This window comes from Betta splendens, chromosome 9 (assembly GCF_900634795.4).
Source record: "Betta splendens chromosome 9, fBetSpl5.4, whole genome shotgun sequence".
Lineage (NCBI taxonomy): Eukaryota > Metazoa > Chordata > Actinopteri > Anabantiformes > Osphronemidae > Betta > Betta splendens.
This window is the reverse complement of record NC_040889.2, coordinates 15,179,235-15,202,959: the sequence shown is the minus strand read 5'-3', so window position 1 is coordinate 15,202,959 and position 23,725 is coordinate 15,179,235. Positions and strand designations below refer to the sequence as shown.

Sequence of the window (23,725 nt, the reverse complement as noted above, 5' to 3'; positions counted from 1 at the left end):
AATGTGAGCGTGTGTATACCACGGGTTTAGCTTTGGATGATGAAGGTATCACCTCCTCGTATCGTCCAGTGACAAAGCAATAGACTTCATCTCACAAAGGCAGACTAAAATAGTTTTTTTAAAGCAACATCTTTATTTATTCACTGTGTATAGTTCTATGTACCTTTACCAACAATTCAATATGACAGAAGCTCAGGAAAAGGACAACTACAAATCTACTCTAAGACCAGACTGAAATCACACAAAGCAAGTCTAGGTTATATTATTAGATTTACAAAACGTGCTTTAATAATCTCTGAAGACATTATGCAACTGGTCTTGTGAAATAATACATTATGTTTATATGATTTTCTAACTCACAGGCGTTAATTGTTTGTAAAAAGCAGGGTCAACCTGAATTCTTGGTACATAAAATAACACCCAATACAAACAGGTTCAAAAGAAAACTTAGGCCAAAGCATTAATTGTAGGTTCTCCGTTTCCCATTTACTGTTCACGTTGAGGAGCTACAGGCGTGTCGCGATGACGTCCCGCTTAACTGGCGATGGTCAGAACAGGTGTGCGTCATTAGGTGACAGAGCGCTGTCAGGCTGCGGAGGGAAGATTAAAGAGCTGCTCAGTGAGCGGCGGCCGCGTGCCCACAGATAAACGATTATCAATGAGGGAATCTTTGAGGGAGCAACAGGACAATGACTGACTCTGTTCATGGGTGGGGAAACCGTTGCTGCTTCGCGTTTTAACCGCAGCCTGGATGTTTTCAGAAACGAAGACTTATTGGATGTAATGGTTTTCCTGAGCGCTAGAAGTGATGGCTCTATTACGCTTACATAAATCTCTGCCAAAACGATTGAACCTAGATTGAATTCAGCAGCCTATATTTAGAGCCCTGTATTGTTTTCCTGTTTTATACGCGGCTCCTCCTCTACCAGACAGATTTCACATCTCTGTCTCTAAACACAACGTAGTCTGGGTTTGGGAATGACCTTGCTACCCGCACCGTGAACAACCTCCCATGGTCCCATGTGTTGCAAACGCAAGGTGATACTAGGCACCTTTCCTACCGTATTCTCTGTTAATGTTGTTTGTTTCGCTAAAATCTCTCCACGGACCGGAGCTAATGACACGTGATTCGGCACAGCATCTGTCATCCCTGAGCGTGGGGGAAATGGCGTGTCTTGCACATGTACACCTGCTGCAGTTGCACCAGTTGGAAGCGCAGCACAATGGAGCTCATCTCCGTCTGCATAAACGCCACCGTCATCCGTCTTGGGCAGATTCCTGAGCAGCCAGACGTGGAAGCGATGCAGAGGCTGAATAGTTTCTCAGAGTACAACTAGTAAAATAATGAGAAGTGAATCAAAGGAGGTGATTATCACAGCAAGCGAAGGCCAGAATTGAGCAAATGATTAGAAATAGATGCATTATTAATGTTCAAGTGTCTGCAATAAATGGAGACATGCTGGTAATACAAAGCGTACGTCTCAGGCCACAGTGGCAACTACAACAGTGCAGTGTTTGGGAAGCTAGAAGTCAATCAAGGCCGGGAGGTGCCTTGACTCGTCCAGACTTTAAAACCTACCCAACACTTTCAATATATCACCAACGGACTCGATTTTAGAATAGAAAAGAATGTTGAACCAATGAGGTTTGTGACCTGCCAACGTGGCTGCTGGAGAAGACAGATTTACTGGCCACATCCTGAATTTATCAGCATTTGGCCGGTGGCGCTTCGCTGCCCTGAAGGCAGGACGTCTGCCACAGCGTCGCCTGGATCCAGATGGCCCAAGACAGAAGGGGAAGGATGCAAGCACTTTATCAGCGGCCCATGTTCTGTAAGGCACTCAAAGGCTCAAGCACAAACAGGCTTTGCCAGTGTTTGGCCACTCATTCTGACTGTATGTCACTGGGATATGTCTTCTGTAATACTCCATGTTTGGCTGCCATGATTTATTTTACTGCTAATTGATTAGTGCCAAAATTGGAAGAAGGTTCTTCCAGGCTACACTGTCAAACCTGGGACTTCACACTAAGGAAAGACAGAATTCTTTAACAGGAAAACTTTTTAGAATGCGTGACGTACTGTTTAATTTGAAGCAGAAGTGTGAGTTAAATAAAAACTATGAGTATGCAAGTTGGTTTGATTTTAGTAGCTATACGTATCATTTTTCCCATTTAAATGTAGTCTTATTTACACGTTTACTGAGTAAAGTGAGTCAGGCTTCTGGTTTAACGCATCACAGAGACCCAGTGAGTCTCCCTCTTAGGATACAAGCCGAGCGGAGCGCTTTGACTCAGTGGCGCATCCTGGGGGATCACGCGCATGAACTCACCTTGTAGCGCCCTCGGAGACGGGGCCCGTGTGAACCAAGCGGCGCATCGGCTCGGCTAATCTGACTAGCTGCACCGCGCACCGCACTGCTTTGTTCTGACTGTGTGTGGAAAAACAAGCGAGGGCGTCTGCATAACTTATGAATGCCATTCAACCTTGCATGACTGATGCTGAGAAGCTGGAGGAGAACTGCAGCCTCAGTCACTTCACATATCCTCTGTGATCTTAACGCTAATTAGCCATTCTTTGTTTGTATCAATTTATATTTGGGATTTGCAGACACTGAAAAGTTAGTTGCAGATTTAGCTGTCAGCGCTTTGATCAAAGTGATTAGAATGAGGCCTCCTGTCTGGGCAAACGAGCTCTCGCGCCTTCCCAGCTAAGACACAAGCCTAATTTGTGTTTTGTTTGGGTAAAACTCTACAGCTGCTGACTCTGAACCAGCTGAGGAGTGAGGATGCTGTACATGAATCATTTTGAAAGTGGACGACCATGTTGACTTTGCTCTTTATTTCCCCAGACACTCCTGCAATCGCCTTTCCCAGAATGCCATTCGAATCCTGTTACCAGATCGGTGGCTTGACTGATTGACTCCATGTCAGCACTCATTTTGCTCATTTACTGTGCAAAATGATACAGTTCTATATTCCACAGCCTATTGTCTGTTTGAAAGCATGAACCATGCCTATCTGTCCTGATGTGATTGTACAAATTGTGATATAGTGATGAAAGCCATTTTAAAATCAGCCTTTGAACCTAATCGTCTCTATCAAGAGCATGATTTATCTCCTTTTGATTAGATTTTCTGACACGATGTGTTATCTCTGCTGTATTAGACCGGTTTCACTGCTCTTTACACAACAGAGAAGCCCCTCCGCTCTAATCAATACTGTATGTTGCGCATTCATTTTTGTAAATCATTGTAAATCATTACTCCCTGAAAAAACCGAATGTGGCAAATGCCTTAATTAAGCTTGTGTTGGTACCTGTTAAATGTAAACCCTTGATATTTACAGCTTACTTTGTGTCAGTGTAATTGTGTTGTGGCATTATTAGACATTATTAGTCATTTTCACAGATGCAGCTGGGACATGTGCCAGCGTTGCTCTTTGTCATGGAGACAAAATGTCCTCATACGTGTTTGCAGGGTTATCCTTGTTTATGAATGAATCAATACCTCTACGTCTCTGCTCATTTCTCCCTCCTCCACCTTCGTCTTCCTCACCCTGGAGGCTTTCATCTCTTCTTCCTCCTGCAGGTGCAGGATAACAGTTGCTTATACTCTTACAGTAATCCAGTTATTTGTTGTAATTCGGGGACGGGTCTTATTTGGATTAGGCTGTTTACACATAATTCGATAGTGTGTTATTGACTCTGACTATCGCTATAAATAAACCAATTGTGATGCATGGCCATCCGTCCTTAGCTGCTGTACAGTAATACATACTGCAGGAAATACAGCAACTAATCGTCTTTATCTTCTTTGGATCCATATGTTAGCTAGTTTACTGCTTAAGGAACTTAAGCAGTCAAGACGTCTAAAGTGTTCACAGCCCTCACGCATGATGAAACACAGTGACATTGTCAGTAAAGGCAAAGACAAGATCAGAAATTTCCTAATTCCTAAAAAGTTTATGTGTGGAGTCTGACAGACAACAAGACCTACAGGCACACAAGGAAGATCATTGTGAAGCAGCACATTTGAGTGAGCATTATCATACTCATCATTAAATCTTTACAGAACACATTATGATTTGTTTTTCCCAATATACAGTATGCTTTCCTGCTGTACAATATGAAAATGCAGTACTTCGCCCGCACATGTGTTCTTTTGTGTGTCTCTGTATTTATCAGCAGGGCTCCAACACAGTCCCTCTGATGCTAGCAGCGGTGCAGGGAGCAAGGCACTGAGCCCCAGAGGGGAGCAGAGGGAGTGCAGGGTCAGTGAGATGTACCGCCTCAGCTGCGCAGGCTGACACGGCTAATGCAGCTTTTTGTAATGGAGTCTCTCCCCTCAGCTCCAGCCCCGTTGCCAGCGACCAAGCAAGTAGGGCCGCGACCAGCTCTTCAGTGGCACATGACTGTGCATTTACATAAGCCAAGTATGTAGGATCATACCAAAACCAGTAAAACAAGTTGTTTTATATGTTCATTCTGAGAAATTCCCTGGAACACATTTTCCCACATGCCAGGATCGATTTGTTTTTGCTGTCAAGCGTTTTGGTCAGACTGCTCGAGGTAACTTGAGGTCTTTCCCATTAATGTCAGTGGGTGAAATGACTGCTGCATTCTGCTCGCTGTGGCTCTGACTGGCTCTCGATCTCTCCTCCTGTTTGATGATCACTTGTTTGTCGCATGACGCCCGTTGCCAGCTTCCCAACACCATCCAGAGAATACAACAAAGGAAAGATGCTAATCCCTACAAAAGGCAGTTTTTAGACCCACTGGCCGTGACACTAGCAAACACTATTAACAAAAGGCTTTTTGTGCAAAACCTGGCTCTCCACCAGAAAAAAGAAATGTGCTTTTCCAGAATAGCTAATGATTCATTTGGGTAAACAGGAATGTAATTGTCTCTGAGTGTACAGAGCCCTGACATTTGACGCTAAATTATAGTTATAAAAGTCAGGGCAACATTGAGGTGTGTCTTTGTGCCAGGCTGGCCTCGACTGTGAGACCTTTCCAATTAAAATCTGCAGTGGGTGGAGGTAAGGCAACGTGGTCACACTGACCTCAGACATCTCAGAGAAGAGTGTACCATTAATTTTGTTTTTAATTGCACTAGCTTAAATGGAGACTTGTAATTTTAGTTCAGGATAGAGTGGAAATTGTGTAGTAAAACGCTTTGTGAGAAGACAGAATCAATCATTTTTATTGTGGAGGAACCCACACTGCATTTGTTTGACAGCAGCGGTGACATTTAGATCCAGCTGACTCCAGGTCAGATTGATTCGAGGTATGACTCTGCAAACACGCTCAAAGGTAAAGAAGGGTGTAGATACAGGGATTTGGTCCGAGGCTTTTTCATTAATAGTGAAGGAGGCGAGCGGAGCGGAGCAGACGAGGGCTGTGCTGAAGAGTGCGAAGCGGCGGGTAGAGGCTCCCATCATGCAGAGCGGCGGCTCAGCCGGCGCGCGTTACCCTTCCGTCAGCCCGGCTCGCCGCATCTGCTGCCGCACAGGCCCGCTCATTCTTAATGGATATCGATAAAAAATAAATGAGAAGATCTTTACTCTTCTCCACAGGTTTTGTCTTACGCTGCGTCGCTTTCTGGCTCTCTACCACAACCTTCTTTATTGGCGTCTCATAGAAGCTACGAGGTAAAGGAGCAGACAGTGAAGGAGACGATACCGGTGCAAGCGTAGCAGGCTGAGGTGGGGGTGGTCCACATAAATACTTTATAAAGCATTTCTCATTAAGCCTTCAGCCACAAGATTTCAGTTTGCAGCAGGAACACACTCCCTTCCCTGAACTATTTATACTCCATTACATTTCATTTTGAATTATTGCGCCGTGTACGCCGTTGGATTTATGATGACAGAGCATTTTCTAACTAATCTCTGCTCCCCTATTGAGATTTGTCATAAAAACACAATCACCCGTCTTGTAAAATAAAGCGGTGGACTTGTAGACCAAGGCACTGGTTACGCCACTTGCATAGCAATCACAACCTGCAGAGTGTGACTTTGGCTCGACAGACATTTCGCTGCCTCCACAGGAAGGTTTTGAAAGTTGAAGCGAGCCTAGAGCAGCGCTACCACCCGCCCGGAACTAGCACATTCATATCGCAGCACCAAAAAGGGATTCTTCCTAAATTTTGATTACAATTCGGTTGCAGAAATTATAGACTGGAGGAAGTAGTAGCTTGAAATTTCACAGCATTTGATCAGAACGATGAGCAGTCGTTTAAGAGACGAATACTAATGAGTTAGCTTAGTTCCTCTTTTGGGCTTTATGCTTCTATTGTAATGCAGTATTCTTACGTTGTTGTATACATACATGTTGTATAACTTACAAAGTTAAAATACTTCCTTTAATAAACAATGGTTGTATTAGACACAAAATTTCATGGTCTGATAGTTTCTGCTTCTGTTTTTAGGCCCCTGCGCAGCATGTGGTAAATATGGTCCCCGCTAGATGAAAAGCATGAATTTTTCTATAAAGCTCATTTCCTTTCCAGTTGTTTCTTAGATGAGAATTTCTATTGTTGCACTGAATTACTGCCTGAAATAGGAAGTGCAATGATTTGATCCCAGGCTATGTGGATGTGCTGTATGTGTGGGAGTGTCATGAGTGGGCTTCCGTTGCTGTTCCTGCAGGAATGAGGGGCGGTTTTGGGCGACGGTAGCTGTGTAACCATACATGACTAAAACACAGACAAGGGCCTCTTGTGAGATGCTGTAGCCATTACTTTGCTATAGTCCTCTAGTCTCCTGTGGCCACTCGCTCTCCAGATGCCCATTCTCCTTTCTGCGTGCAGCCCAGGAAATTGAGCCTCGTACTTGTGCGGCTAAAAATAGCAGCTTTATTTTACCCATAACGTGGTGGTGGCCAATTACAGCTTTCTCTCTTTCCCCCTCTGCCACAGGGGAACGCCATTTCATGGGCTGCGCATCACTCAGCGGTTGTTAGAAGTTTTGGTTGATTAGTAATTGCGCTCAGCGACCGGGGCTTTCTGAACGTTGTTAGATGTAGATGTTGGACGAGAAGTTAATTATCAGGGCGGATTCATCATCACCTTTTAATCGCTGTCAGCATGGTGACCTTCACGATGGGCCGGCTCCAAACGCAGAGACAATTTCAAGCCTTACTTCGCATGAATGACTATGTTGTTGTTGTGCATTTTCACTAGTTAACTGCAATTAGATTTAGGATTGTCAACAATTAATCTGTTGTTCTCCCCTGGAGTTCTTATCCGCTTGCTAGTGCTAACGATATGTCCTTCTTAATTACACAGTAATCGGCATAAACAAAGTGTTTATTCTTGTGTAATGAACTGTAGCTCTCGGAGAGGGAACGCAGGAAAGGGAGCAGAGTGAGAAGCGTCTCGGTCACTTTTTAATTTGAAGCTGTTGGCGTCATTTCAGCAAAGCCGGAAATAATTCTGACAGTTTTAAGTCAAACTTTTTAGAGTGAGATAAGCCTTTGCGTATGATTATAAGACCTATCATCATGGGTCTGCTGAGGAAAACTGAACAGTGTTCTGACAGTGTAATTTTTTTGTGGTTCCTTCATAATGGCTTCAGTTGGCACAGGATGTTATGAGAACGTGACTGTCTGACTGGGAGGTGCTCCTCCTCTCTGCTGCTCTGACTGGAGGCAGCTGATAACATCCCAGAGCAGTGGTCAGTCCCTTCTACACCATCCTTCTCATGTCTCATTCTCTGGCTGGGCCCTTCACTAGTCATGCACTAATACTCCAGTCTTCATCTGCCATACAGTCGACACAAATGTTTGTGGTGGGACATGTTAATAATTGACTAGTGCAAGGTTGAGACCGCATGTTGTGCACAGAAATCCCAGCAAGGATGTTAAATTCAAAGCAGCAGACTGCAGAACCAGTGGAGAAACCTAGGTTCCCCAGGTTCTGTTGTTCCTGGGAGGCTGAACACACACACACACACACACACACACACACACACACACACACACACACACACACACACACACACACACACACACACACACACACACACACACACACACACACACACACACACACACACATTTAATCCCTTTAATCAATCATCATCCAGATCTTAAAGTAAAGATTATCCAATATGTCAAATTGTTATCATTTGAGGGCTTTGTGTTACCGCTCATTCATCAAAGTGTGACAGGATTTTCTTTGGGTTTTTGCTGTTAATCATTAAAAAGGAAAAAGTCGTCAGCGTTTCATTTCAAGAAGGCTCAAATTCCTTTATTTAGTCAGTAAACTAAAGCACGCACAAGAGAGTTAGAAATATAAGTGTTGTTAGTAAAAGGCTCAGTGACTCCATTTAAATATCCCAAACAGCAAGACTCAGATTCAAAGCTTTTACATAACACCAAAGTTGTACAGTGAGGGTATGAAATGGATGACTAGACCAGACGTCTAGATGGTTGTTAGTGTTGGACACCACAGGATTAATGTGTTTTTTCTTTCAATTCATGATCATGATGTTAATTAGCCAGCGTTTTGAATAGACCTATGTTTGAAGCTCCAGGTTTAGCTGGAGAGACAGACCGCAGTAGCTTCAGGTATTCTATTATATTCTATTGTATTCTATTGTATGACTTCCCTCTAAGCACAGACGGAGGCCTACTTCATAATTTCTATTATCTGAGAAAAGCTCCTGGTGTGAACATTGAATAGTACTTTACAGTCATCACTGTACAGTAGGTCATAATATTAATGCTGCGGTTAGTTTTGATCCTCTAAATCCTTTACAACACAAATTGAACTTTTAGTGTGACTCAACACAACTTAGAACAAACATTCCTTGTCTCCTCCTCTCCAGTAGTTTCCTTCTTGCTTTCCTTTGGCAGGAAAGCGTTCCCTCTTTGCCAGGGCGTTTCCTTTGTGATCAGTTTTTTGTATTTACATCTTGTGAGGTGGCAAGCTCTGATGAGCCACACTCATTTAGTTTAGCCTGAAATTAAAGAAACATTAGGCCAGCTCCCCGAAATGAGTGCACAGAGTTTTAGAACCTTCGCCCAAGCCTGCGTGTGTTTGTCTGCACTAATGATGATGGACTGCGATTTTCTTTTGCAATACTCAATTAGCCGCTGCACTCTGCAAACACAGCCTGCACACAAGGGAACATTTGCAGTACAATGTGTCTCACTATAGCCCGGCTCTTAGCTGAACAATTGCCAGGAAACGCAGAGCTGTCTGGGCATTCTGTCACAGTACGCAGCGCTATACTAACCGCAATAAGCAGCAGCATTGTTCAGCTGTGTACTGCAGAGAAGAACAGCACAGAAGACTGAACAGCTGACATGAAATACAAGCCAAATATACAGTAGAACTGCAGCACAGCAATACTCCATCCAACCCATGCATCTGGTATAGAAGGTATCACAGTTTTATAGCACATTTACTTCAATATTTTTCAGTTTTGAAAATTCATATCATTCAGGTGAATAGATATATACACACGTATGTTTTCGGTCTGTCCTGTTTCATCTTAAAGAAGTTTTTTGTGCAATAGACTTCTTATAACAATCAAAGATTGATCAGTTCTAGAATTGTCAATTTACAAGCACCTTGTTAGCTCCAGGAACCCCGAGCTGCCACCTGCAATAATCAATCTTCTGCTTCACACGATCAGCTGGGAGGCTGTTACTTGACGGAAGCGCAAGCCTCATTCATTTATCATCTCTGACCGATCAATCTTCTCTTCCTCAGGCAAGCGTGTTGCGCCGCTGACCCGCCAACCCAGAGGAAGTAGTTTGTTGCACGAGCATTGCATCACGTTAAGTAGAATGCGATGTGTATTAATTAAAGCGTTACTGTGAGCTGCGACTGTGCGTCAAGATAATCTCCATTCAGTAGCGGTGTAAGGTCTTGTCTGGAGTCCGGGGGGAGAGACGCGGGGAGACGAGGTGATAACTAATGCAGCCAGGCTTTACTTCAGCTTTGATGTTTGTACCAAAAAATCCACGGTGCTCAGAGCCTATCTGTCCTTGAATTGACTACACCCAGGGGTCTCTGGAGAGGGAGAGGCACTGATCCCAGAACCAGCTCAGACCCAGAGTGGAACGTTGACTTTGGATCGATTTTTCGTTTACTCACCGTGGGGGGGCTTCTGATCATAATTAATGAAACATTGCGCCTTCATAAGTGTGTGCCTGGCCATGAGTGGGACCTGCATCTGCAGCTCATCGTCACGTGGAGCAGCCTACATTTTTACATGTCTGCTGTTAAACACAAATTCATGCTGTTTGAACTCAGATGTCAGCTGGCAGTGTTAGATGCTTCGGGATTCCCTGGGATGAGCAAAGACAAACTCCGCTGGAAACACACCAGAAATCTTCTATTATGTTGCAAATAAAACATCATATCGCACATTTAATGACACTTCCCTTCGAGCCCCAGCATCCATTCACACGTGCTAATATTTGGGATGAACTAGCGATGAACCCTGGGATTTGTTATTTCCTTAAATTACACTGAACTGAAACGTTGCTTTAAGTATGAGGCAATTTTGTAGGGACCATTACATCTTATTAATCCCCCCGTTATTAAATGAAAGATGGCCTGCAAGGAAGCGTGCGCGGGATTTCATCATCAGTGGCATCTTCAAGGGTACAGTCGATCCAGCCGTTTTGCTGCCGGGCTTTTGTTTCCTCAGCCATCAAAGGCGGCGGCGCCTCTGGACAGGTTGGTGTGTATTGGGGAGTGATTCATCTCATTGTATGAAGCATCAAAACCAATTTGCACTGGCGTATTGGACATTGGTCCCTTTTTTTCCTCGTGCGTCTGTGATGTCTACATTTTGGAGACGGTGTCAATATTAAGGTCAGGCTGACATATTGGTTTGCTGAGAGTATTGAGTAAGTGTTGCCTCATTATTGAGAATCAGATATTGACGACTCCACTTCCTTCCACCTCTCATATTAACAGAATAATTGATTAATAGACTAGCACTTTCATTTCCATATCCAGTAAACATTCTTATGTAACACCTGAGCTCAACATGTGTCATGTCTGACTTTCTGATTGTGTTACGGTAGTAGTGCGCGCGTTGTGTGCGTTGTAGTAATTTCCACGTCCGTCTTCCACAGATCTCCCCTGGTGGACTGAACAAACCGGTTGACTCTAACGGAGCTACGCCCGTCCTCAGTCTACTTGTGGTCTGACTCGCCAACATCAAAGGTACTCGTGCTTCTCCTCTACACCTCCAGCCTCTTTTAATCACTTTGTTCAGCTCATCAGCGCAGTAATTACATTTCCTGACAGTTTTTTTTTTCGGTTCGCAAATCCAAGACTCCACTTTCTCTGTTATCTCTCCTCGAGGGAGCTTCGCTTCACTTTGTTGCCGAGGTGCCGTGTATGATTTTCATTTCAATACATTCAGGTGCTTTTTCCTCCAGCAAATGTGCTCTGATTTTAATAATTCACACAGTTGAGGTAAATGTCAGTGGGAAAAAAGCGGTTTTAGTTCTCCATACAGATTTGAACATGTTTTAGGAAAGAATGTTTTTTTTTTTCTGGACAGGCTGAACTGTGTCGCCTGCACTTTGATACAGTCTGGGACACTTACTCAAACAGACTCAAAAGAATCTTTAAAGCAACACACAGTGGGTTTGCAAAAAGTAATTGTTTAACTGTGTCCATGACTTTTTTTATTCTACATATTTTTCTTTCTATACTGTAGGTCACAATCTAAAGCTTATTTCAAATAATTAAAGAAAATTGTATATGTGTTTGTGTTTTCTGGCTGAGAGCGACACGGGTCGAGGCCACTCACGTGTAAGGTGTCTTACCTGGGATCACTCAGCAGCATCCATTCCAGTAATGGCACTCACTTTAAAGTTCTTCGGAGCAACAATTAGAATCTAAATTGGCTTGGGGATCTATTCTGGCCATAGCACTGTTCTTTTTTTGTTCTCCTGCATCTTTTTAAAATGTTAGTCACTCTCTGATGTTGGGCTCTGCCTCTCCACTCCATTTTACCTTGTAATCTATTTTCTTGCAGTTTGCTGATTAATTAAACAAGTGATATTCTTAAGACTTTTCTGCAGGTACACACTTGTTTTATATTGTTTATCTGTCTAATGATTAGTGCTTTTAATAAGTCAGACTAATTTAAAATTTCCATGAGTCTCCAAATTCATAAGGCCTGGTGAGCAGAAATTCTCAGCACATCAGATTGTCATTATGATGAATTGCTTTACTATGGGTTACTCTGCAGAGGAGCTACATACTGAACAGCTGTGCAAAGGGGCACATGTCTCATACGGCAAGAGCCGGAAATTAGTGGCTCTAGAGTGAGTTTAAGGTGGAGCTAAATGCCCTAATATCACCATTTGTCTTCTGACTCTATGGCTGCTCCTACTGATACATACACATTCGCAGTCAGTAGGCAGAGGAGCAGGTGTTTCAAACTACCCAATTGTCCCACTGAGAGCTGCAGTCTCACAAGGGCATCAGATGGGTTTAGACAAGGAATTAATTTGAGCTGCAATTACAGCCTTTGGAAGAAGGGCACGTTTGTGGTGAAATGGAAGGAGGAACCCCACCACCCACCTAGTCTCTAATCAGGTGAATGTGTCTAATGCAATCTGGGGCCTAGAAGACAGCACTCAATTATCCTCATCCCCTTCCTTCCAACTGTTCCCCAGCCCCCTAATAAGCCACTATGCAGACCCCTCAGCGTTCACTGTGGTGCACTGCTCTCACCCCTGATGGCCATCCTAGTAGCCACAGATCTCATTTGTTTCTAATAAGGCCTAACATTTTTGACAAAGGTGAACGCATCAGTAGGACATTTTAGAAAATATGCAGAACCCTGTACTACTGTACTATACAGTATGTGTAAAATACTCATTTGCGTAAAGTTATTACGTAATCTCTGTTTGTCCACATTGAAGCCGTCGCCCCGTCCTCCATGTGAACTGCTGCAGTGGTTCTTGTAAACGTCGTGGGTGTGCTGGAGTCTCTCCCAGCTGTCATTTGGGCAGGAGGTGGGGTTCGTCATCCAAACTAATAAACATGACCCGTTGCTCAGTGTACTTGGACCTGCTCTGCCAGCCCGGTAGTGCCACTGCCTTCAGATGCTGCTTGGTTCTACTCTCTCGGCGAGAAGCAAAAACCTTCATGTACCTGTAATAAGAATTTGATCTTGTCACAGGGGTTTTAGTTCATCTTGCTACTTTATGCTCCAACCTTCTACTTTAGTTAGTCACATTAACACTAGCGACTTGTCTACCATGCCAAGACTACCTGCCCTCTCAGGGCAGGTAGTCTTGGCATGGGAAGGTCTGTTTTAGGTCTGTTTTAGGGGAGTCCAATAGACCTGTCAAAGGTTTATTATGGCTTTTCCAGCAAAGCCTTTGATGTGAGCGACTGCTGCATCTCAGCATCTCATCTGCTGAAATGCTCTTAAATTGGAGCAATGTGGATAACAGTGCTACTTCTTCTCAAGGGCTGTACATTTAGCTTTCATACAAGGAGAAGCACGTGAAATACCTGTGCTAAGGTGCCATCAACGCTACACATGGAGCATTGGCCTATTTTCTGGCTTTCTGGTTGTACCATGATACTCTACGCTTCCGCCACACGAAGCAGCCTTCCTTTTTGGGGTTTGTGGAAACGTGGATGAGTTAAATGTGCAGACCTCGTGTTTTCATCCCCTCTGAACTAGACCATTAACTAACATCTGCCGTCTTAAAACACCAGGGTTGCTGTGGTGGAAGGGGAGAACACTTCAGTTGCCCCTCCTTGTGCATTCAGGGCTATTTTAAGCAGGCCATGAAGTGGTGCTTAATGATAAGCTGACATTCCTGCTATATTAGGCCCTTTAGGACACAGGAAGCAGTGGCTACCTCGTCCACCGAACCCTCTAGGGGTGTGAGTCCAAATGGCCGTCAAGTACACGCAGTCACCATATCTTATGTTACCATGTTATCTTAAGTAGTGTGTAACTTTAGAACAGCACACAAGGACACGGCCGCTCAATTGGAAAACAAATAAGTGTTTAGTGCATCCACTGTGGGAAAGGCAAATTAGCACAGTAAGTAATCAGAGATGAGGAAAGTAAGACGCATCCAGAGTTTACCTCTGAAGCACAGACTCCTCTGTGAACGTTGCCATGCAGGGAAAAGTGGAGGAAGAGTCGTGTCAGACTGAACTCCACTGCAGATAAATAAATGATCAGCACGCAACAAACTTCAAAGAGGGATTGTGTGCTTCAAAGAGGAAAAGCGCTTGGTGCTCACCGGGTCCTATAGTGAGGAATGATTCCTGTCCATGTGCGGACACCTGTTTGAGATTCTAATGGCTGCATCTGCATTGATCACCCCCTGCTGAGCCAAACCACCTCTCCTCAATCTTGGGTGCTTCAGCGACAGCTACAGAACATCCATAATGCATCCATTTGATGTAATGTATCTTCTCACTCAGTGTAAGTTAACTCATAGATACCTGTATTGAATATAATTATAACAACTTCTGCTGTGGGGACCTGGGGCAAAAGTGCCCTCTGGCCCCTGCTACCTCTGTCCTTGCACACAAATCACATAGTGAATCACATTTTCCCTCCTCACCCGACTAGAGGAGCTTCTTACTTAGGCCGATGAAATACACGAATACAGTAACAATCTATTAATAAACTAGGAATGTTTGTTTGTGAACTGTATCTATGTGATACTGTGCTAATTGTTCATTTTGTTTCCCAGAACCACACATACAGCTGAGTCGTGCAGCTGTTTTTCATTTTGGTAGTTCTAACCTCTGCCATGTTCTCTTTTGTCTTCTTCTCATCCTCTCCCAGCTCTCCCTTCTCCTCGCTGTCTCACCCCTCTGCTTCCGTTAGAGTGGGGGATGTCTGCTTTCTAACACCTCTCAGCCTCGTTATCTGCTAGGTCTGTATTTCAGCGGATTTGGTGTTTTCCGAGCCCATGTGTTCTGTGTCCCCCTTGATATCACGCCACCATCGGTTCTGCATATCAGCGTGCGTGTGACAGTGATGTGCAGGTGTTATCTGGAAATCAGAGTTGTGTACGATGGACAGGGTACAATACCAGACCTGCGAGTCTGTATGGGAGGATGCTGGAAGCCTGCATGTGTTTGATTAGTGTCTGCAGCGCTGCTTGTATGCCAGACTGCATCATGGTGTTGTGCATGAGAATGTCCAGTGACTGTGCCCTCCCTCCATTCTGGCTGTGACTGTTCCTTCTTAGGGCTGTAATACTCCCTTAGCAGCTTTTGGATGTCCTGCAGCATTGATCTTTGTGCTTGTGTGTGTGCATTGTGCTGCTTCGTTCCCTCGTTTTCTCCGTGAAATTGATGGATCACGTTTTCATTTCACTACACTCGTGTTCTGTGCTGAATTGTATCTGCATTGCCAGGATTGTGTTAATTTAAAAAAAAAGGTTCAAGCATCTGAAGGAAACATCATACTCTAGTTGGCCCCGTGGAGTCAACCTTTGAGATTCAGAATATGAATATGACACCACCACACCCTTTTTAGTGAGGTAGATGCTCTAATCTTCTTAGTTTTGTTCTCTAATCTTGTGTCATGGTCCTGAAGGCCTGTGTTAAACTGTCCTATTTTAGCCAATGAATAAGAGTTGCACATGAGGTGTGTATCAGTTGATGCCGCTCGCCCAGCTGACCGGGTATGGGTGCCTCTATTGACCTCGTGCCCCCTCCCCCCCCCTTCTGTTCTCCCACCGCTCCTAACTTTGACAAGATTTGACAACTGCCACTCGCACGGGACATGGAGGACTATGACGTTCGCTCGGCCGCCAGCATCCTGGCTTCGGTGAAGGAGCAGGAGGCGCGTTTTGAGCAGCTCACCCGAGCCCTAGAGGAGGAGCGTCGCAACGTCACCCTGCAGTTAGAGCGCGCCAACCTGCCTCCTGCCGCTGCCGCCAGCCAGCCGCTGCCGTGGCAACAGGTGGTGATACAGGTAAACGATGCCAACGCGCTGGCGCGCCGCCACCTGTCTTGTCCACCACCAACTTGCGCAGCCATGTGTCCTCTCCCTCGCCTGCCTCCACGGAGCGGCACCTGCCTCACCCGCTCCCTCCCTCCATCTGAAATGCTGTAGCTCACTCCATCGTCACCTGTGCTCATGGCCATTGCTTTTTATCACTGGTGGAAGCAGACACCTGTCTGTTAATATTCCGGTGATTTAGGACCCTTGTTGCAGTTGTCTGAAGCCACTGTCTTGGACTTTGTGAAGTAATCTGCTGTATGTAGTGACTCATCTTCTAAAGAGACCTGAAGAGATTCAAGCTCTCATTCTGCGTCTCTGCGCCCCCGCTTGCCACCCAACCCCATCTCCTTTCGCCCACTGGTCTTTGATATCGTCTGGTGCTGCTGCTGATTGGATGTGGCCTTTTGCCCAGGTCTGGACAGCATCTGGGAGACATTAGAATCCTGGCCAGGGCTCCTGTCAATGTTGGCTGCAGGAGCAGGAAATGTAAGATGTGGAAATGAGACAGTTGTAATCCTCTAAAAATGTCAGCAGTCACAACAACCCATTGATTTACACACTTCAAAGTCTTAGCTGCTGAGGGGAAATGTTACTGTTAATGCTTCCACTCTAAATAACTCCCAAGGTCAGGCTACATACTGTAACGTCTGATGATTGGAGTTATTTTCATCCTTTGAAGGCCTGACTGACACACATGTTTGTGTTGAGCAAATCATTTCTCATAGACAACTCTTGTTTTTATACCCTGGGGTCAAAGAAACCATTAGACTGTACACGTTTCCCCGTCTACATTTCCAAAGCTCTGCTTGGAGATGCCGGACGTGCACTGATTATGCGCTTCACCTGCAATCACTGTAAAGGAAGGAACCACGCTGTCAGTCTCTCGTATTATTGATAACCAGAGTTGCGGGGAGTGAATTGCTTCGTCTGCGTTTGCTGCTGATTGTATTTGCCTACAGTCACATTTTGTTAACAGCTGATGTCGATGTTCATTTTCAGAAGGCTCGCAGCCAATTTGGCCTCATGACAGGATAATAAAGACCACGGAGGAAAATTATAGCATTTTAAAGTAAACGTGTCATCCCTTCATCCACCGCAGAGTCCAGTTATCTACTGCTTTCTGTGTGTGTGTGTGTGTGTGTGTGTGTGTGTGTGTGTGTATGGGAAAGAGAGAGTGCGAGCAATGAGACCTATAGCCAAACCCCTCTCATATACTGGTCAATGATTTACTGGGTGGTTCTTGACTGGCGCTAAATTCGCCCCGTTCTGCCACTGTAACTCACAGGTAACGCCGCCTTCTCCATCCATCCAGCCTCGCTCCTTGCACACTGGGAGGTCAACCGAGCAACTGTGGCCCGTTTAAACTCGTTTTGAAATGTCATGTGGTCAGCAGGCGCTGAACAGTCAGCTTAATCGCAAACGCCTAAATGCCAGAGCAGGCTGAATGTGGAGGTGGGAGGGGTTGATCAGTGCACCTGCACTCGGTCTCGAGCCTCAAGCTGCTGTGTCTAAGTACAGTATGAGGTGCTATGAGCGATGATGGCTGCACTGTATGTCGGTTTTCCTTTTTTTACTCCTCGCTGAGTTTTTCCAAGTCAGTCCCCAGACTCCATGATAGATTAAAACGGAGCATGGATCAGCAACTGCAGGTTAAAAATCACAACCCAAAGGCCAGGCTGGGAGAATCTTGCCTTTATTTAAGTGTTGGTGTCAGAATCAAGACCCATGATGCAAGTCAGTGAGTAATAACAGTAATAAGCTGCTGATCCACCGCTATTATTAAACCTGTTTTTATAATTTAGATCTGGGTGTGGGGTTTAAAACGCAGGCTGGCAGGGAAGAACAGCCCGCAGTCGCTAAGATTGATGCGGGTTAGTTCACAAATCAACACACTAGTCTGTTGATTTTATCACAGCAGGCTTTGGTGTCCGTCCACCACGTTATGATCTCAAATGCAAATCGATGAACTGAAGATGAAGATTCATGCTCGTTTTCATGATCCCAAGATGCTAACTTTCCTAATTTTCCTACTAGCACTGATGCAGGATGGATGTTTTTTCATCTTGTGAACAAATATCCTAATGCATGTTGGCTGGATTTCATTGTAAGCATTTCATCATCAGCAGGTCAGCCTTCTCCATCATGCAGTGAATTATTTCAATTTGAATTGTGAAAACCTGTGAAGTGAAGTCTGAATGTGGTTTGGAATAAAATAGGTCATAGTGAGTTGTAACATGTTGTAATATTGATGATTTAGGAACGTTTTCATATAAATTTGACAACTGCAGATTTCCACTGTGTTTTCCTTTTTTTGTCTAAGCTAAAAAATGTGGCATGCAGCCTAATGCTTTTTATTCCTCATATCTGCCCTACATACAGACAAAATTATAGTCCCAATAATAAATAAATCTTGTAATAATAACAGTCTTCCTGTGAATACGACTGGAGCTGGAGTGAACACGACCACAAAGAATTAAACTTTATTATGATAAACAATTTACGATATTTGCTTTGCCCCTGGCCTTGACCCATTGTAGTGAAGCAGTGAGTGTGGAAGCGGTTCTGGTAAACGCACTGGCCTAGTTTTTAAGAGCAGTGATTCATTTAACTCTGATCTGAATTCACTCCAGTGTAACATGTTGTGAACTGATTGGAGGAGAGTGTTAGTGTCGAGAACAACCTGAACAGCGCTGCTCCATTAGCTGTCCAGATAAAATACTAAGAACAGAACCGGTGACACGGGCAGAGGCGCCTTTTGAATCCGCATCTGTCAAAAACCCAATAAGTGCCCACTCGCGCTAAGACGTTCCGCATTCTCCTTATGATTATTGTGCCTTCCCCGTGGTAATTGATTTTTGCCTGAAGCTGCGTTATCACCAAGGTTCTGAAAGGTCAAGTGGAGCACGGTGACGATTGTATGTGTGGAGAAAGGCAGACAGCACTCAGACATTCGTGTCTGTCTGGAGCTGGGGGAGAACATGACCTAATTTCATATACACCAGACGCCTAATCTATCCACCCACATCCGCTGCCCGGCACATGCAAAGATTGCATCTTGCGGCGCGTCCAATGATCCGACGTCTTTGAAAGGAAACCCGGGATCATTCCTCTGCACGGCGGATATCATAAAATGTTGGTGTTTGGTATTCAGAGCCTATATTCAGTGAGCTTCTAGAACTGCATAGGCATAACATCCCCTTGTGCAAATGTTGTGGGAAGTTTTCAAAGGGCTGGGAGCTTTAAAGCGAGGGAACAGTGCAGCCTTTGATCTGTGCTGCTGTCTGTGGTGAAGATGTGAAGGTCCCAGCCCTGCCGCGGCACCGCGGCCCTCCACCAACAGCCGCCCCGGCGGCCCCCCCGCCCGCTTTCATGCCCACCGGCCCCCCCGACCCCGTCCACGCACAACGGGCCAAGCGTGCTGTGGCGACAGGACATCTATTCCGGCGCTGGCAGGGCCCGGGAGCCGGCGCGCCCTCGTAAATCACCTGCCTAACAATGGGCCTCGGTTTGCCCCCCCCCCCCCCACCCCTCCCTCTATCCTTCCCCGTCCTCTTCCCTCGCTGTGCCATCAAGAAGCTCCTCGCCTCCCATAAACACCCTAATTACCTCGGTGTGAAAGTGGCTGCTTTGTTTACTTTTACACGCCGCACTGTTCCTGCTGTGCTGCTACACCTCTTTCTTCCCTGGCTTTCACGGAGCAGCCTGCAGAAAAGTCACAGTCGAATTATAATAATGCAGCTGGTTTTCCATGTTTCCACTTGGAGCATCCAGTCGCGTCTCACCTTAGCATGAAGGTTAATAAATGGATAAGCAACCTCGTGAATCGTATGTTGAAATCATCCTTTGAGATTGGGAGGAGCTCAGGTGGAAGGGTGTGTTGTTTAGTAACTTTTGTGCTGACAGAGCTGTTCCTTCTTACAGCACTGTGGCATTTGAAGCCAAGGTTACAACGGGGTTCCCCACTGGTGAGGTGCCATGCAGTAGCTTGTTCAATGACTGTGGTTTTAGCGACGATAGCTGCACGGCTGAAGATGTGACTGTACGTATTCGTTCAGTACAACAGGCAGAGCGAGCGAGCGAGAGAAAGAGAGAGAGAGAGAGAGGTTTAAAGTGGAGGTAGTGGAAAAGTCTTTTGTACTTCGGGCTATTTATGTTCCCCTGGGGCGACTCAAACATTCATCCTTCGAATCAACCCTCACGTTGCTGGACTTAATGCCTGCACCATTTGATCACAGTCCATTAAACCATTACGCTCTCTAAAAGCTCTAAGAGGGGTGTCTAAAAACTGCTCCCTTCCATTTTTTGTGCCGTTGCACACTGCGCAGTGGGCGAGCAGGCCTCTGAAGGACACGGCATCGTCCTTAAAGGATGCCTGTGTTTGTGCGGCAGTCAGAGATGATCACGGCTTGGACATTTAGCTCAGAGGCCGTGTATGGCACACGTGTTTTAAATTCCACACAAGACCTCGGTGCCACCTGAGGAATGTGACCTTCCCCTGCTCCGCGTCCAGCAGAATAGCCAAACAAGGACAGACTCTGACCCCTTCAGCCGCAAGAAATAAGAATAATAAATTGCAAACAGTCCCGAAGCTTTCATGCACCACGTCCTTATTTGATGATCCTCATAAGTTTAGAATACTAGGGTGACACTTTTACCACATGACTTACAAGTAACCGTCATCAAATAAGGAATAGAAGCAGCTCTGAGCCTCGTGTTGGGAAGTTTCCAGGACTTGAAGTAATATGAGCTTTATTAGACAGATCACTACTTAAAAATGCTGGAATCACTGGAAGGCAGTTTCTGGAAAGTGACTCAAACTCCACAGTGCTAAATGGCAAATACGAACATCTCAATTAAGGGAGTCTTTAGGTCCCCCCGCAGACTAAACACACTAAATAGCAGATTCTCAGTGGAGGCAGCATTAACCCTCAGCTGGCTAATTTAGCCTAAAATCTCCACTGTGAAGAAGAAAAACCTCTTGGCATTTGTTGGAGTGAGTAAATCTATCAGTGTGGGCGCTGGAGTGGTAATAAACAGGTGACACACACACACACACACACACACACACACACACACACACACACACACACACACACACACACACACACACACACTTTTCAATTTCTTATCATTCACTTTACGTTTTGGTCGCAAACTGTTCTTATTGCAAAGTTTAGGATTTGCTGCAAGTCAGCCTCAAACGGCTTCTAATTCTGTTGTGATTTGTTCCCAATTATGTGAGAAGATGGGAAACTAGGAGAGGTCTAATCCTGTTGAAGTTCAGCTACAAATTTTCGCTGTGCAGTTCCACAATTTCAACATAAAAACAGAGAATGGGACCCTTTGATCTCAAGTGATGTCATTTAAACGGAGCCTTATTTCCCTAAATGAAGGGAAAATTGTATTTCCGCAAAACAAAAGCCCCCAATAGATTGGATTCTAATCCTCTGCTTCGCTGAGTAGCCGTTTTCCAAGGGGAAAATAAAAGATGATAGTGTAAGTCATTAGATAAGGGTGTTTTTGCAAGCCACGCCATTGTTAGAATAAAGCCCAGTCTGTCTGCAGCATATCAACCTAGCGCTGTAAAAGCTCACACATACATTATTGTGTCATCAGGTCTATGTACTGTGCAGCGCTTGCCTTAATTCAGCAAAGTCAATATTATCTTGAAACTACTTTCACTGCTTTGTGTTTACTCTGATCTTTGTCAAGTTTGAAGGTAATATTTCCAAGGAAGTCTTTTTCTGGCATAGTGGAAAAGCTTTTTACAGGCTCAGAATTAAATTAATTTTAGCCTCCTTTGAAAATGAAGATTATAAAAGCATATTTTATGGAAGGAAACAGTATACTTTCAAATCGCCAGCCTTTCCATTCTGTCTTTCATCACTAGTGAGGAACAGGATTCTAACAGATGCAGCCTCGCCGGACGTGTCTAGTTGCTGAACGCTAACCTTTCTAGCACATGTTTGGTACCGTGTGCCCTGATGGCGTCAGGCCGACTTCAGCAGCTTTGATTATAACTGCTGGGTTATTCCTACACCTACATTTATTGTACAAAGCCCAGAGCCTTCGTCTCAATGTAGGCGATTAGCAGTATCATCATCCTGCATTGTTTAGCGCATCCAAGTTAGTTTCAAATGAGGTTTTTATTCATGCGTAGTGACATGTCTCAGTCTGTCCTGTTCTTTTTAATTTTAGTTTTCTACAGTACATCTTAGATGAAAGATGGAAAACTCATTAATTACCTCCATGCAGAAACTCTCTCTATATATGAAAACCAGGCAGGTTCTTTTCAGCCATGCCAGCAGCATAACTTAAACTGCTTTGTTGGTGGCAGGTCTTCAACTGAGTCCAGAATATTTAAACTTTAATGTTCAGCTCTGTATTGCAGCATCATGATGTTTCATTGAGCCCTGGGAAAATATTGTGACAGCTATTGAATAGATCACTGTAAAATATGGTAATCATCTATTGGTTGCCTTTAAGGTTTTTGCTCCAGGTCAAACTTTCCAATATGAAAACATTATAAAAGGTGAACATCAGTATAGTATATTAGTAGTGTATGCATGCTCTGGCTGAAAGCTAGTGTAACTGCGTCAAGTTTCAAGGGGCTGCTAGGATGAAAACACATATTAAAACCGATAGGCAAAACATGCATACAGGCAGATTTATGGAAAGGAGCAGTGCTTCTTTTTTTATTGTCTCCATCATGAGGATTTTTCGTGGATGGATTTCAAACAGGGTTATGCAACTCGCTCAATGCTTAAATAGCTTAAATGGCTTAAATGGAACATGATATTTCAAATCTCCTAAGTGAAAGAAATGCACTGCAGCTGGACTTACCCAGCCTTTACTTTCTAAAGTGATGTTGGTAGGATTAATTCTTATTGGTATTGTTGAAGGTAAATAGACCTAACTGTGCTGGTGGGTACTGGGCCAAGTCCTTCATTAAGAACAAACGGAGCAGTAACATTTGAAGAGGTGAAAGAGCGCTGCCAAGCTCGTGGAAAGAAAAACCTCAGCCATTTCCCGTGTGTTTGGGATTTCTCCTTTCTGTTTTTTTTTTTAGCCCAGTCATCCTTTTTCTCTCTCCTGTCCTCAAACTTGCCCTTAGTTAAGCTTCCATCTTATTAGATTAACATTCCTTCTCTGTCTTGATATTTGAATGCGAATTCTTTCACGTCCCGCCTGCCCCTCCCATATATCAAGTGCGGTGAGGGGAACAGCACAAAGCTGTGTGTGTATGTGGGTGCAGGGTGTAAAAATTTGCAGAGTATGGGGTGGCTTTGCCTCAATGGGGGGAACTTTTGTTTTGTGTGGGAGCCCCTGCCCCCACCGCCTCTTTTTCCTCGCTTCACTCTGTCTATGCCAACAAGGGGGAGGAGGACGGCTTGACAGACAGACGCAGCTGGAGTGCATAGAGCGAGCCTGTCCCACCCCACAAAGATGCCAGAGATAGAGAGAGAGAGGCATAGAGCTAATGAGAGAGAGAGAGAGAGAGAAAGAGAGAGAGAGAGGGGGGAGAGAGAGAGAGCGAGGGGGAGAGAGAGAGAGAGCGAGGGGGAGAGAGAGAGAGAGGGGGGGAGAGAGAGGGGGAGCTTATCTTCTCTCTTTCTTTCTTCTATCTCCTCTCTCTCGCTCTCTCTCTTGCTCTCCACTCATCTCTCTCTCTCTCTCTTTCTCTCTTCTCTCTCTTCTCTCTCCTCTATTCTCTCTCTCTTCTCTAGTCCTCTCTCATCTGCTCTCT

At 44.8% G+C, this 23,725-nt stretch overlaps 1 protein-coding gene across 14 annotated transcripts in view; it reads left to right on the top strand.

Moving 5' to 3' along the window:
* The window catches only part of arvcfb (ARVCF delta catenin family member b), a 137,811-nt gene that overhangs the window by 34,454 nt on the left and 79,632 nt on the right, over positions 1–23,725 (top strand). For 8 of the 14 annotated variants that reach the window (XM_029162755.3, XM_029162751.3, XM_029162756.2 and 5 more), the window contains exons 3-5: positions 11,099–11,189; positions 14,809–14,899; positions 15,730–15,948. The exons of 1 other annotated variant lie outside the window; for it this stretch is intronic. In XM_029162755.3, the coding sequence (XP_029018588.1) occupies positions 15,757–15,948 (192 nt within the window). In that variant the 5' untranslated portion in view covers positions 11,099–11,189; positions 14,809–14,899; positions 15,730–15,756. Of the gene's footprint in view, positions 1–4,183; positions 4,270–4,347; positions 4,432–11,098; positions 11,190–14,808; positions 14,900–15,729; positions 15,949–23,725 lie in introns of all 14 variants that reach the window. 5 more of the 14 variants (XM_029162747.2, XM_041072370.2, XM_029162760.3 and 2 more) reach the window with 5 other exon arrangements.